The 14,933-nt window shown below is 37.6% G+C and overlaps 2 protein-coding genes across 2 annotated transcripts; both read right to left on the minus strand.

Moving 5' to 3' along the window:
• Positions 1-38: 38 nt before the first annotated feature.
• LOC115746630 (branched-chain amino acid aminotransferase 2, chloroplastic-like) lies at positions 39-1,851 on the minus strand. The gene is made up of 4 exons (XM_048278886.1): positions 1,535-1,851; positions 1,111-1,287; positions 857-988; positions 39-305 (listed from the first exon to the last, which is right to left on the minus strand). The coding sequence occupies exons 1-4, from the start codon at positions 1,640-1,642 to the stop codon at positions 165-167; spliced, it is 558 nt and encodes a 185-aa protein (XP_048134843.1). The 5' UTR covers positions 1,643-1,851; the 3' UTR covers positions 39-164.
• A 10,257-nt stretch (positions 1,852-12,108) lies between these two features.
• LOC115730479 (pathogenesis-related protein 1-like) lies at positions 12,109-12,779 on the minus strand. The gene has a single exon (XM_030661098.2). It carries the CDS (start codon positions 12,734-12,736, stop codon positions 12,224-12,226), a length of 513 nt encoding a protein of 170 aa, XP_030516958.2. The 5' UTR covers positions 12,737-12,779; the 3' UTR covers positions 12,109-12,223.
• Positions 12,780-14,933: the final 2,154 nt, after the last annotated feature.

Below are 14,933 nucleotides of genomic sequence, written 5' to 3' on the forward strand. Positions count from 1 at the left end.
CATCCAGGAACAGGATGTCGGAGAACCCCTGCGGCCTTTGCTTCACTTATGGGCTTGAAAACCTGTTGAAGAAACTTGTAGTCACCCACATAGAAATGCCACTAAGAGTAGATCTCTATATGAAACTGATGCATTCGCATGAGCAGAGGCAGAGCACTAGTCATTCAAATTATGTGATGAGCAGAAATTTTTGCTGTTCGATGGCTTACAGGGGAGTAGTTTGTGATGGATTTGATTCCCCCGGTTCCTCCAGGAGTAGCTCTATGGGACTTATCCTGGATGACCAATTTCATGGACATCTGACCCTGGATACAAATATTTCAATGCGTTATCGAAATTTTTTCAACCCAGAAAACGAAAGAAAAAAAGATCCAAAGAATTCTGGCTTAAGTACACCCCAAGTGCCATAAGTTGTGTACGGCGCTCACTTTAGTGCTAAAACTTTCAAATCGATCACTTTAGTGCTAAGTTTTTGTAACTTCGATCACTTAAATGTCAACTTCTTTTAAAAACGATCACTTTAGTGCCAGAGCTAACATGGCTTGCCGAAAATTCGACACGTGGTATTTTTTATTAATATTTGAGATGACGTGGCTCGGTGAATTTGACACTAAAGTGATCGTTTTTAAAAGAAGTTGGCACTTAAGCGATCGAAGTTACAAAAACTTAGCACTAAAGTAATCGTTTTGAAAGTTTTGGCACTGAAGTGATCGAAGTTACAAAAACTTAGCACTAAAGTGATCGATTTGAAAGTTTTGGCACTAAAGTGAGCACCGTACACAACTTATGGCACTTGGGGTGTACTTAAGCCGAAGAATTCTTATTGTTCACAAGAAATGGATTGTCAGTGGCCTACCTTATGCAGATTACTAACCAGTGAAGCATATACCAGAAATGTATATTCTGGCACTGGCCCCATGCGCAAAACAGGTCCACTTCCGATGAGCAAAGGTCTAACATACAATGATCCTTTTCCTGGAGGAGGAAACTGCAGATTGCAGTATAAATCGAACATGTCGGTATCAAGTGTAATCGAGAAACACTTGAGGTCTAATGCTTTGGTTTTTCTGCTTGTTGAACTCATCATGTTCATGAAGAAAGTGCTGATACCCAATGCTGGTTGGCTAGGACAGTCTGCCTCAAGGCGTCAACGAATTGCTCTACGGATGGTGATGGCATGCAAAGCCTTTCGGCCCCCATCTTCATGCGCAAGCCGTTCTCTTCTGGCCGAAAGAGCAGGATCTGACCATTTTTTGCCCGTTGTGCCTTTAGGCCTTCCAGCAATCCCTACAAACAAGACATCATCATTCGATGGCCCGAACAGCAGCAATGTCACTTAACAACGTGCTCATTAGGTGACTCTTTTCCGTAAACTTTCCCACTGCAAATTTAACCCAATTAGAGTGACAAACACCAGTTTTGGCGCTATGGATGTTCATGTAACTCAACCAAAGCACAGGAATTGTGCCTTCACTCTTACCCATTGTTTTTCTATCTCAGAGAAGAGATTAACTGAATGTTGCTGATCACTGACCTGTCCGTAGTTGAGGATCGCAGCAGAAGGATCAAGCTCAAGCTTGGAATAGCGAGCAAGAGCTCCATGCAAAAAGCTCTCACCATCGGTGCACTGCATCATGTACATATAATCGGCCGGGATGAGAATGAGTCCCAACTCGTCCCAATTGACATCAGCTTATGCTGGTTCACAACTGCTGTCATAAAAAAGAGAAAAGGCGGTCACTTATTATCATATTAAGCAATAGGACTTTCTGAATCTACAAGAGGATTTTATAGGATCACCTCTTTACAACTGCCTCGGTATAGGACTGCAGGTTCTGAGATACGATCGGAACTTGGTTCGGCGAATAGATCGATAGGTACGCTGCAGAAGAAGAAACGACACACAAATGGACACAAGACGATGAATTCCACTTACTACTATTACTCTTCACAAAGATGAGCTCCCCATGGATGCAACATGATATAGGTAACGGTTTGAGCTGCCTCTGCGAATTGACGTTGCTTGTGTGGCATTATATAAGCGGAAGCCATCATCGGTAGCAGGTACAACACCTGCTCATGGCGGGTTTGATAGAGACGAAGTCCTTGACGTTAGGATTGAATTATGCCAGAGAAAATCAGGTTTTTGACCAGAACAGCCTGCACTCGAAGGACTACGTTATATTGGATTCGATTACTTGCCCTCTTTTACTTGGTCAAAGACTCGAAGAAGACTCAGCCTTGTTTTCCCAGAGACCGCATAGGATGTCAGCAATGAAACTAGAGATTGCAAATTGTTGAATACAGCTTATTGCTCATATATATAATCTGTTATTCTCACGGTAACCCAATACTGTTATACTACAAAATCTTTATTATAAATTATTGAATACGACATATTATTCATTTATAGTCTGCCACATGTTTAGTATATTAATATGAAGGACTTGGCTAAGCTAACCATCCCCCAAATTTGATTTGTGGGACGGTCAGCTTGTGATCACAAATTTGATTTGTGGAAATCGGTCACTTGCTGATCCAATGTCAGCATTTTGACTCCACATTTTCCTTCTTCTTTTTCTTTTTACTTTATGTGTTTTTATTGTAAGCTAAAATTGGAAAATAAAATTATATAAGGGCCCACACAATCAAAGTTCTAATGAAACATATCTAATTGTAATATTCAAACAATAAGTTGCAACTTTTAAAATAGTAGATATTATTCTCCAACCAAATAAAAAGATTACGTGGATATTGTTTCCTACATTACGAAAAAATACTTAAGGACTTTGCTAGGGTCATAGTACCATCACTCAATAGTGTAACTTGAGCCATACATGTTGTGAACTTCTGGCTCATAAGCATATCACGTGGATATGTAGTGCGTGCATGTTAAACGTGGACTTTTGGTTGACAAGCATATCACGCGGATATGTGGTGCGAAAATATCGGACGTGGATATTTGGGTGACAAGCATATCACGAGATTATGTGATACGCGTGGGTCCATCACTCTTATGGACTGTTATCTTAGCTTTTCTCAATTCTTAATAACTAAAAAAAAAATATAGAAACGTAATTATCTTGTATACTTTGTCTTCTAATTTTAGATTACAATAAAAACACATAAAAGTAAAAAAAGAAAAGAAAATGGAGAGTCAAAATACTGAAATTGGCCACATATCAAGTTTTTTCTTGTTAGAAAACTAGCATAAGAACCTACCATCATAGCTACCCGCTTAAATTGGATTGCCCAAGATAACAACTGAAATGACCACGTTAAAATTTTTAGCTGAAAGTATGAGAAACGCCCTCATCACTTATTTGGTTGGATTACTTAATAATCGGTTGAAGATCGTTATCAAACATTTGTTATCAAATATGCTCTTAAACCTTTTTGGGTGAACCAACTCGGATTCTAAGACTTGAAGTCTCGTGTTCGCTTCTTGCATAAAAATCTTAATCTAGAATTACTTATCTACATGTAAGGATGTATTTGTTTCGTCAATTACGTGAGGATTCACAAATCCATGGCTGAATATTCCGGACAAATGTGTAGTCAATTCATTCACTCTCAAAGTAGGCCAAGTCACCACGCTATCTTAGTAACTATTGAATAATATTTTAGTAGTTGATTTTGCATGAACAAAATGAGAAATGCTGATCATTTTTTTTTTTTTTTGGGTGGGCGGGGTTAAAGAACATCCTCTTTACTATTTGTAAATCTTTTATCCGACATGGGCATATATTTGTAAAAAATTAAGAACTAAATAGGGCTGGACACTGGCCAGGTGAGTCGGCCTCAATTCCTTTTTCGGGTTGGCCCGATAAGACTGGACTCGACTAGCAGGCAGGACCCATATTTAAATAAAATAATCTGGTCCGAACTAGACCAGGTTGGTTTAAGACTAGACCGATTTATCTATAAGTAGAAATATATGAGTTGTTATATTTTGGACCTCAAATTCACTTTGTTGTATACTTATTATGTAACTTATTTACAAGTTTAGCAAAGTGTCTAGGATACAATTTGTGCATTTGTGATGATTAATGTTTATACTCGGGCTGATCTGGACCAGTTCGAGCTTTAGAAATGGCTAGCTCGGACTGTCCAGAAAAAAGAATAATAAGAGGGAGCCTGAAATCCCAACTCGGGCCTATTTGGGCTTGAAAATTCGAGTCAGGCCTGGGCTGATTCGGTCTTTTTTCTTCATCACTAGAACTAAGTGCCACGTGAGACAAAGCGCTACATTTTGAGAGCCATCTCTTGAACCTCGTAAAGGAAAATTTTTACATGATTGGAATCCCCTCTTGAACCCGTGGGTGCCACCTCTATAATCCTTCAAGGGAGATCACTTGGGATATATCGGCAAAATTTACTATATGGTATGCATCATCAAAGATCATCCGTGTGATTTACAACTATTGGCATTTCTGATCCCTAGATATGGTGAATTACTTGCTCGATCGATGATAAGCTTACTTAACATTGAGGTTGACCACTAAGAGTGTTTGCAGGAGTATACTATCTTATAACCGTAACATCTAATGACAGCTCAAAGTCTATTCGAGACACTACGAGATTGTTTTAATAGGAATATATGTACGAGATTTGAGATAGATTAATTTCGTGGCTAGATATAATATTTAGCAGACATTTAAAACGTACCTCATATTTAAGTGAATAATGGTAATGCCCAAGAAATCAATCCCACCACATCAAAAAGTAAGTGCAATATAAAGTATCCCACCACATTAAGTAATAAAATAATATGAGAGAAAGTCACTAAAAACCTCAAATTATATCAATTGTGACACATTTATTCTATTTTTTTTTTTTTGTGATGCCAAAAATCTCAAACTTGTACTGGTGTGACACATCACCCTTCATCAAAGTTCTGTCAATGATAATCGTTAAAAATCTACCTACATGGATGCCAAAAAGCAAACGATGTTGACATGAACCTCATGAGACTTAAGTGAAATAAAATCGACATGATTTAAGGATTCTCATTGAGTAATCAAATAACATGGGCAAAAGCCACCAAAGACCTCAAATTATATCTATTATGACACATTTACCCTAAACTTTTTATGTAGTACCAAAAATATCAAACTTGTACCGATGTGACATATCACCCTCTGTCAAAGTTCCGTCAATAAGAATCATTAAAAATCTGCCTACATGAATGCCAAAAAGCAAATGATGTTGACTTGACCCCTGCATGACTTAAGTGAAATAAAATCGACGTGATTTTGGTTGAAAATTCATTTGATGGAACCTTGACGGAAAGTAAATGTGTTATACGGGTACAATTTTGAGGTTATTTATGTCACAAGAAAAATTATAGGGTAAATGTGTCACACTAGGCATAGTTTGGAATTTTTGATGTCACAAAAGAAGTTTATGATAAATATATTACATTGGGCATAATTTGAGATTTTTTGTGACCATTTCCTAAATATAATTTAGGGTTAATAGCACGAAAATCCCTAAATTAATTTTTTTGACCACAAAATATCCAAACCAGTAAAGCTATGAAAAATTTACCCCAAACTAATTTTTTGACCATAAAAAACGATACACCTATCACGCCCCCTACCCATCGGCATGCCAACATCCCTTCTTGGTCGTTAAGTTGTGACGTCCTAGGACGCGTCACCGACCCAATTAGAATTTTCTGTTTCAATTAAATGCACACGGAAGCACTTCACTTCCCCGGACAAAAATAACAATAGGGATAGACAGCAAGACGTCCCACCAATCTACATCAACAAAATTCTATTTTATTAATAGTTATTCATTAATCATGGGAAGTACGTTTATACACATAAGCCCCACTTTAAGGCTACTTCCTATAACCCTCAAAAGTACCAGATTAGGGTTAGGGGTTAACACTACTCCCAGCTACTCCAAAAGAGATCCACATCTTTCTCAAAAATCAGGATTGCTCTCCCAAGCTAAGGGCCTAAAAATTGGTTAACAACAAAGGGTGAGATATAAAATCTCAGCAAGTTAATGGCCTAAGCTTCGATTAAAAGGTTAACTCGGCTCGGATGCATTTAGAACCTATAATGCAATACAGTATATATATGCACGAGTGTGCTATCACATAATCAAAGGCAACCTTACTTGCCTTGGCACAAGCCTTGCACATTATAATCTATAATCCATCGTATACAACTCAATGTAATTAATTCACTAATGCAAACAGAACACATGTCAACTTTCTCGTGGATAGTGCGCTCAAGCGTACTCTCATCATAGAGCCACTCATGGCACGTCCGTTCTCACATGGGGGTCTTTCGATTCTGCTTGCATCTATTCGTTCGATCAATTACGGCCGATCAAGGGCATGCCCATTTTTCTACGAGGGTCTTCCGCGGGATTTTATCTAGTTGATCAATTACGGCCGATCAAAGGCATGTCCGTCTTTCTATGGGAGTCTCCTGGCTTACTCGGGAATATTTTCAGTCAATCAATTACGGCCGATCGAGGGCATGCCTGTCTTTCTATGGGGGTCTTCCAGCTTATCCGGGAATATTTTCGGTCGATTAATTACGATCGATCGAGGGCACACTCGTCTTCATACGGGGGTCTTCCAACTCATTTGGGTATTTATCCTTTCGATCAATTACGGCCAATCGAGGGCACGCGTCTTCATACGAGGGTCTTCTGACTCATTTGAGCATTTATCCTTTCGATCAATTACGGTCGATCGACGGCACGCCCGTCTCATACAGGGGTCTTCCGGCTTATCCGAAAATTCTCGAATTGATGCAACTCTCATGTCGTGTATGCAATAAAGAAATTGAACGTGATCACATACACACAATTCAATCACCAATTCAGCATACTTTCCTATGCTTACATCATTGAGAATTGTCAATCAATTAATTACATAAGCCAATTTATATGTCTATTCCCAATATCGACATCTACAATAGCATATTAATAAATAAAATGTCTAATTGCCAAAAATTAAATTACTTAATTAGAGAATAATATTAATCAAAATAATTCGATAGCTTATCCTAAAATATTTGATAGCTTATCATAAAATTACCGATAGCTTATCGTAAAATATCGATAGCTTATCATAAAAATACTTTATCATAAAAATTGTGATAGCTTATCATATAACATAGCAATAGCTTATCATAAAATAAAGATAGTTTATCATAAAATAACGATAGTTTATCATCCAAACCTAAATAACTTATCGTCAAAATCTCGATAACTTATCACAAAACCTCGATAGCTTATCATATAAAATAGCGATAGCTTCTCATAAAATAGGTGATAGATTATCATTAAAATAGTGATAGCTTATCATATTTTGGATAACTTATCAAGTCCACTTATCACTTATCATGATAGCTTATCGACCAAGGTTAACGAACCCAATCATGGTTAACAAAAGTAACTATGGTTAATTAAGCTAATCAAGGTTAACTAACTCAACCATGGTCAACTAACCCAACTATGATTAACTAACCCAACCATGATCAATTAGATTAGTACTAAGCATATTTAGACTAATCTAAACACACCCTAATCAAGTTTAACATACTAATCAAGGGATTAGGGTGATAACTCGCCCGATTTCAAATCCGAAAGCACCGGCGCGATGGCGGCGGCTAGGGCTACGCGTGGCTTGGTCCGACAACAACTCCGAATCACCTAGGATAGTTGACCAGCCACAAACAGAACCGAAGGGGCTATTTTTGGCTTGACGATGCTCGAATCGGCACGGAAACGACTCAAACGAAGCTTGTATGGTAACGGGAGGTCACAGTGGCTCTTAGAGGTGATTCTAATCAACAAAACAACAGCAAAAGAGGGTGATATGGTGCTGGTATGAGGGCTGGACGTGAGCAACAAGGAAGGAGGAGGTTTCGCCGAATGAAAAAAAAAAAAACAAAGAGAGAGAGAGAGAGAGAGAGAGAGTCCAAGGGGGATTTATCTTCTAAAGCTTCTTGTGCAAGCTTGATTAGGATAAGATCCCCGCATTAATGCTTGTCACAAAAGTCTTCAACCAATTAAAGCTTCTTCTTTTTTGTTAATAATGCAAGAAGGGCAATTTGATCTTTTTATAAGACAAGAGCATTTTAGTGATTTCACAAAAGTATAGTATGAAGTATTATATGCGTATTTGAGCTAGTATTTTGTATGAATTGGTATAAATTGAAATTGGGCTCAAATGTATAGAGTTTGGGCTTTATAAAGCTTAATGGGCTTTAGTAAGCCCACTTAACTTGTTCTTGGGCCTAGATGGCTGAAACTCGGTTGGGCTTGAGGCCCAATTTGTCCTCCTCTGACCCGTTCTTTCGCGGGCTCCAAATCTCGGCTCGTCAATCCTTAAACCGAGAGTCTTGAGAAATCGATAAATTAGTATCTCAATGAGGCAACATCTAAAAGTTTACTCATAAGATTCTCGAAGATTCGATTCCCATATTTGGATTATAATCCATGGTCAATTATCAATCGATCACAATTATAGTTCATCTCGAGCTAACGGGAGGCTTTGAGGAGTTACGCACACTCGACCCATAGTTGATTCGATATCAATTTACGTTTAAGCTTTCTCAAACCATGGACGACCTCGGTTGTCATGTAATTACGGGGGTCAATCACCGGTTCCAATTTATTCGATCATTAGGAATCGGTTTAGGATCGTTCGCAATCCATACAACGGTCAAACGGATTCACCCGCGATCCGATTGTATACTATCGTCGAAACATTCTATAGCCATTTCTTAATCGGTCCTCAATGGCTCAAAATTGTCCCTCGTCAATCCTTATGGTCGAACTGTCATGCCATGATTGATTCTCAAGTCAAGCCTATTTAATTCCTTAATAGCCTTTCCCTTTTGATTAGCTTCTCATGAGTGATCACTTTAGAGCGAGAATTACTAAAAGTGCATCGATTAAAATCGTCACTTCATTACATCCCGAATATGGTCGAATTTGAGTATGTCACAACACCAAGAACAAATTTACCTCAAATTAATTTTTTTACCATGAAAAACCTCAAACTAGTACAGTTGTGACAAAAATCTACCCTCTGTTAGTGTCCGTTAAATTGGGCTAATAGCACAAAAAACTTCGAACCGGTACAACTATAAACCTCAAATTGGTATACTCGCCAACCGCCACATATCATAAAACTCAGAAATTTGACGGTAAAATTTAACGAAAAATAACGAAGGGTAAATTTATCATAGGTGTACTAGTTTGAGATTTTTGGGATCAAAAAATTAATTTTTGTAAATTTATCATAGGTGTGCCGGTTTGGGATTTTTTGTAGCATTATCCCTAATATTTAGTTCTCTTGATTTAATAATATAGTTGAGCGTACTTAATCATCATGCTATTTTATTTCCTATTTCTCTATTTGTTTGAAAAAAATTAATTGTAATGATATCAATGAAAGTTAAATGTACAAAAGAAGATACAAGCTACATTATGCGTGCTATATGTCGTGTACAATTGCAAAACCCTGCTCACACGTCCCCACCTTAGTCCACCCTCCCCCCCAACCCTAGAAGGTGGGATTCGAGCCCCCCACCACCCTCTTCCCAAATAGAAAGAATGGCCACCGGAGCAAATCCCCAGTAGTTAAAAATGAAATTTAGTTAAAAAGGATGTATAGGTCCACACATTCATAAAACAGCTAATTTCTCTACATGCTAATTTATCTATATGCTAATTTTAAACTAAATTTCAATTTTTATGGTATTAAAAATTAGCATGTTCTCCTTACCCAAAAACAAATTAAAAGAAAAAAAAATCCTTACCAAAAAAAAAAATAGCATTTTCTTCAATTTTAAAAATCAAAATGTACAAAGAAATTTCTATTTTATTATTTATGCATAGGTCCAACTCATTCATAAAAATAAGACAAGACAAAATCCGCAGCACCGTAAGTGGTTATAGTTATACGCTAATATCATATATATTAACGTGTAAAAATACTAATGGGATAAGTACACCATGAGTGCCATAACTTGTGTACGGTGTACACTTGAGTGCCATAACTTTCAAAACGTTCACTTAGGTGCCACAATTTTCAAAAATCGTTCACTTGAGTGTCACGTCGAAGCAAAACCATTCACTCGAGTGCTACAAGAATTTTTCCGGCGTGCCATGTCGGCTTTCCGCGCGTGCCACGTCAGCTTTTCCAACGTCCACATCAACATGGCACTTAAGTGAACGCTTTTTGAAAATTATGGCACTTAAGTGAACATTTTAAAAATAATGGCACTCAAATGAACGCCATACAAAAGTTATGGCATTTCTAGTGTACTTTTTTTAATACTAATATATGCCAATAAAAAAGCATATCCAAGTATGCCTCCGCAAAGCGCGGGCTTGTAACTAGTTACAAATGAAATCAAAACTTCTAGGCTAAAGATAATGATTTCCATTTAGAAATAGAAATTGTTTTTTGGTCGAATAGAAATGGGAATTGAATTGTCAAATTTACTCCTACTTCGACTTAAAAGTTCAAATAAAAGAATAAATTTATCTGGTTTTTCATAAAATCTTAGAAATTATTTTGCACCTAACATCACATTCCCAACTTGAGATTTCTTTCGCCTAACACTGCATTGACCATATTTGCAACAATATTTAATTGGACTTCTGTTTGGCTTACAACTCTAACGGCTTTTAAGTGATGGATTCAACTGAATATCGTAATGAGCTCGGACTTGGACTTCTGTTTCTCCCAAGTGAAGGTTCGGGTTTCTGTAGCGCATCCCCAACAAAGTGCCGATAATTGATTAGTAGCCCACTGTCTGTAAGTGTTATAAGTGTCGATAGTAAATTGGTGGCCGATTTTCAATATTTATCGGTGTCTGGAGATTATCTCAAGAATGAATCTTGATGACGGATGTTGTCCCTTGGCTTCCTACTGAACTCGATTGGGTCAAGACGATTGAGGAAAAGCCTGAAGGCATATGATGTTACTCAGCTCCAACTTATGCAAAATTTGGTCGGGTGAAGGTGAAGATTCGAGTTGAGATAACGTTGGTGTGGAAGGAATACATGCTTAAGGCGGAGGCCTCACACCAATGGCTCGCATGTGCGAGGAAGATTTGATGAAGTGCACGTGTGAGGGTGCTAGGCACAAGAAATCCCGCATCAGGGATGTGCTGCAAGGTGAATCATATTAATATATATATATATCTAAAAAAGTTGAGATTTGATCACAAGTTTGAATTTGAGCTCTTTCTTAGTTTTGGTATCAAGTTTGTGATGCACAAACTCATAAATTGGAATTCGTTAACCGCAAATCGTGGCGTGGTCATGTGTCTTCATTTGTTTGAAGCACGTGGTTTGAGACAAGGTGAAAACATCATTTAGGTAGTTATCCAAGCATATAGATTCCGGTGGGAAAGAATAATCTAGCAATGAGCCCATGACCTTTCAAAGTACTATAATGGGCTGCTATGGATAAAAAGGATTGAAATCGAACACAAAGTTAGTCAATTTTGATAGCGCTTGTTGACACCTAATTTATCTTTTTTGCCGAAGTTTATCGACCCCTAGTTGACTAATCAGAGATAATATTCCTTACTCGATCAACTAAAGGAGTTCAATTCATCAATACATGATAAGTGTCGACGAATATGCCACCAATTCCAAGTTATTGAATAACATTGGTCCCACATTTTGATCTTTTTGCCGTTGATGGATCAATTGATTCTATCGGATATAACTTATCGGATGGAACATATCTTTTTGTGATCGAGATGGCCGTTCTTATGTACTCTAGTAGAGTAATTAAATATTAAATTACGCCTTCATCTAATAGTTTAAGCTTTTAGAACAATTGGCAGTGATTTCATAAAATCTCACATATTCAAATCAATTGAGAGAGCAAATGTAATGAACTCAAGAGTGAATTCAGTCATAAAGATCATTTTTAGCTTCCCTTTCACAGTGTGAAAAGACTTCAGAGGATGGTGATATGCTTGAGAGAATGGAGCTGAGGAGATTACATCAAGGATCGAAATTCCTTCACTTGAAAAATAGAATTTGCAAGAGAGAGAGAACTAATTATTGAAGGCGATTAACGATTTAATCGGCAAAGAGATTTAACTTCATCACTCATATGACTTTATTTAATTTTGGTGCATGTAAAGCTCTTGCCTCATCCTAATGGGGCATTATTTTGACATGATAGTTCAGCATCTGACATACAACCTTTTGTAACTCAATAAGGCTTTTGGCCGACAACGTTCCCAGGAGGATCATAGTTACAGGTTACCAAAGTACCGCCTGTCGCGCATCGAGCCTTCGCGCATCCAAGCCGAACCGAGTTGCGCCACACCACCTGAGTGTAATGCCCGCAAACCTTCCCTGGCGCGCACGAGTTGGAATTGTAGTTGTAGTAAGGCTTTTCCCCAACCCACATGTTCACCGCTCTTGTGCCGGTGAGATCAGGGGAAGCCCGAGCGAGGTTCTCCCCATATGGTCCGCCCGAGTGGACTAGACGTGTGCAATCTCTGGCAAGCTTTTTGGCGTAATCACTGGCATAACTAGCAACGCGCTCGTCCCAAACGATTTGGCCCACACCGACCTGAGAGCGGGCCGCATTGTGGGCTGCAACATAGTCCTGAGGCGAGTCCTGGGCGACAGACAGAGAAATCGACGCTAGGATTAGCACGACGAGGAAAGTGATATGGAGAGGAACACTCATACAGGAACTCATATTGTGGCAGATCATAAAAGTTGGCAAAGGAAAGATCTTAGTTGATTGATGAAGAGATGGGCAATAGCTAAGGGGGTATTTATATGGCGATCATGTGGAAAAATTTGTCCATGGAAATGTTGAATGTTCAAGATGGGCCGCGATGACCAGAAGAGTGCCCGTCAATATTGATCATCCTGCGATAATTTTCATAATCGGTACAACTTTAATTATCATACCAACTTTAATTTTCATCATATTATTATTTTTCTTTTTTATTTTAATTTTAGCTGTAGAAATATTGATGCCAAATAGCGACTCCATCGATTCGTTACGTGAACATTGGACATCTTAAAAGGTAACTTATGTTGAAACCCTTTTCTATCTCTCCACAAATATTGTCGGCTCTTCTGTCCTGGGTTAAAGTTTTCTCCCCTACTTTTGACTGTTTCCTTCGGCGTCTTCTGTGGAATTGGTTTCGCGTCTAAGTCAATTATAATCATGAGTCAAGCACCAAAAGCTGAAAGATCAAGCTCAAGTCGTCAAGCTTGATGCATTCTCTATTTTTATTTTTATTTATTTCAAACTTATGTTAGCACGAAAGATGAATTTGGAAAATGTTACACACGAGTGAGATTTTTATTTGGGTTTCTATAATTACTTCTGAAAGTATTATATGTTTCAAAATGCAACCGCCAGTTATTGAAATTATGATGCCCGGTTTGTGAAAAAGAAATGGCTTCGGAATTTTTTATATAAATAATATCACTTTTATTGATTGAGATAATTAGATAACGAAAAATGTTTTCAATATTAGCAACGATATGTCATACATTTTCGTGGATGATTAGAATATTTTTCGTTTCTTCATTTTTATAAGTGATACAATCAATCACTTTTAAATTAATATTTTTCTAAATCTTTCATTTTTCACTGAACAAACGGATCCTAAGAACATGTAGTGAATCCTCCCATCCAATATTTGACCAGGCAAATTGCACATAAATTCATCGATATGACATATATAGAGAGAAAAAATCTGAGTGTGATGCACTAAGGTACTCCTAATTAGCCTTGATCATTGTATAGGCTCGGTTGAAACTTACGGGAGCCTTGCTGAATGAAAATTATTGGCCCAACAACATGGGCTATGTCTACTTTAAAAAAAAAATAATTGAGCTAAATAATGTATAAAATGGAAGCATAAATAGGAAATAACTCCATATGGTTCTTCACTTCAGATGAGTCATAGAATATTTCTCTTCTAATGTTTGTGAATTTTGTATGAAGGTAGAGAAAAATAAATATCTTAGCAAACGATTTTTGACAAACCAATGGGCAAATTGGATCAAGCCTCGAAGCTTTTGCTCACTCACTAACGAGCCCTAGAATGTATTGTCCAAGCCTGTCAGCGAGCTCAAAATATTTAACTAGACTCGCCAATTTAATTGGTATGCTTACAAATCGCCAAACCGATAATCAGGTCTATACTTAATCTACCTAGCATCAATGGACACTTCTTTTGTAAGACAATCATTTAAAATGTCTAAACAAAAGTTATAGATGAGGTAGTTTGGTGATACTGCAAATTAAAAAGAACTAAAAGGAAAGTGTGCCAGCCCAATCCCCTTGCCAAGGTCAAAACTATTATAGAGGCAAAGGCATGCCGCAATGCCACTTTACCAAGCCCCAAAGTGGAGTTCTTCTCCTTGGGATCAACGGGTTAATCCCGATTTCCTTCTTTGAACTTTGAGGTAACGATCAACAATCGCTTCTTTGGTGACCATGAAGTTACCGGATGAATTGCCGATTATTATTCATTACAGCTCATTTTTTGTACGACTTTCTTGTCCGATCGCATCCGTGGTGGTATCGTATAGTTGATCACGGCTGCATTCTCCTAGTAATGCTTGCTTTGTAAAATGTATTCCCCTAGATTGTAGGACATTAAAAGTTTTAGGAAAGAAATAAAGGAAGAAAACGTAATATTTTTAGTAACTTGTTCACACCATCTACAAATGACTAGTGTATATGACAATTGTTCATTTTGAACAATCAAATACGAATATAAATAATATTTGATGATTTTTTCATCTTCAGAATATTGTATGGGGTTTTGTCAAAAAATACGCGACATGATTTTGTCGCATGGGCCATATTTGAGTAATAAGCGTTTCAATTAGTGATTGATCATCTTCTAATTCCTATCGTTTAGATTTTATCTCTTATTAAG

This window comes from Rhodamnia argentea, chromosome 5 (genome assembly GCF_020921035.1).
Source record: "Rhodamnia argentea isolate NSW1041297 chromosome 5, ASM2092103v1, whole genome shotgun sequence".
In the NCBI taxonomy this organism is placed as follows: domain Eukaryota; kingdom Viridiplantae; phylum Streptophyta; class Magnoliopsida; order Myrtales; family Myrtaceae; genus Rhodamnia; species Rhodamnia argentea.

What these genes read in the sequence shown, in the direction of transcription:
- LOC115730479 (XM_030661098.2), bottom strand. Translation starts at nt 12,736, where the DNA reads ATGATCTGCCACAATATGAGTTCCTGTATGAGTGTTCCTCTCCATATC.
- LOC115746630 (XM_048278886.1), bottom strand. Translation starts at nt 1,642, where the DNA reads ATGTACATGATGCAGTGCACCGATGGTGAGAGCTTTTTGCATGGAGCT. An exon ending in CGATCCTCAACTACGGACAG is followed by an intron (nt 1,288 to 1,534) that starts GTCAGTGATCAG and finishes TCTTGTTTGTAG; the next exon opens with GGATTGCTGGAAGGCCTAAA. An exon ending in TCCTAGCCAACCAGCATTGG is followed by an intron (nt 989 to 1,110) that starts GTATCAGCACTT and finishes TGCAATCTGCAG; the next exon opens with TTTCCTCCTCCAGGAAAAGG.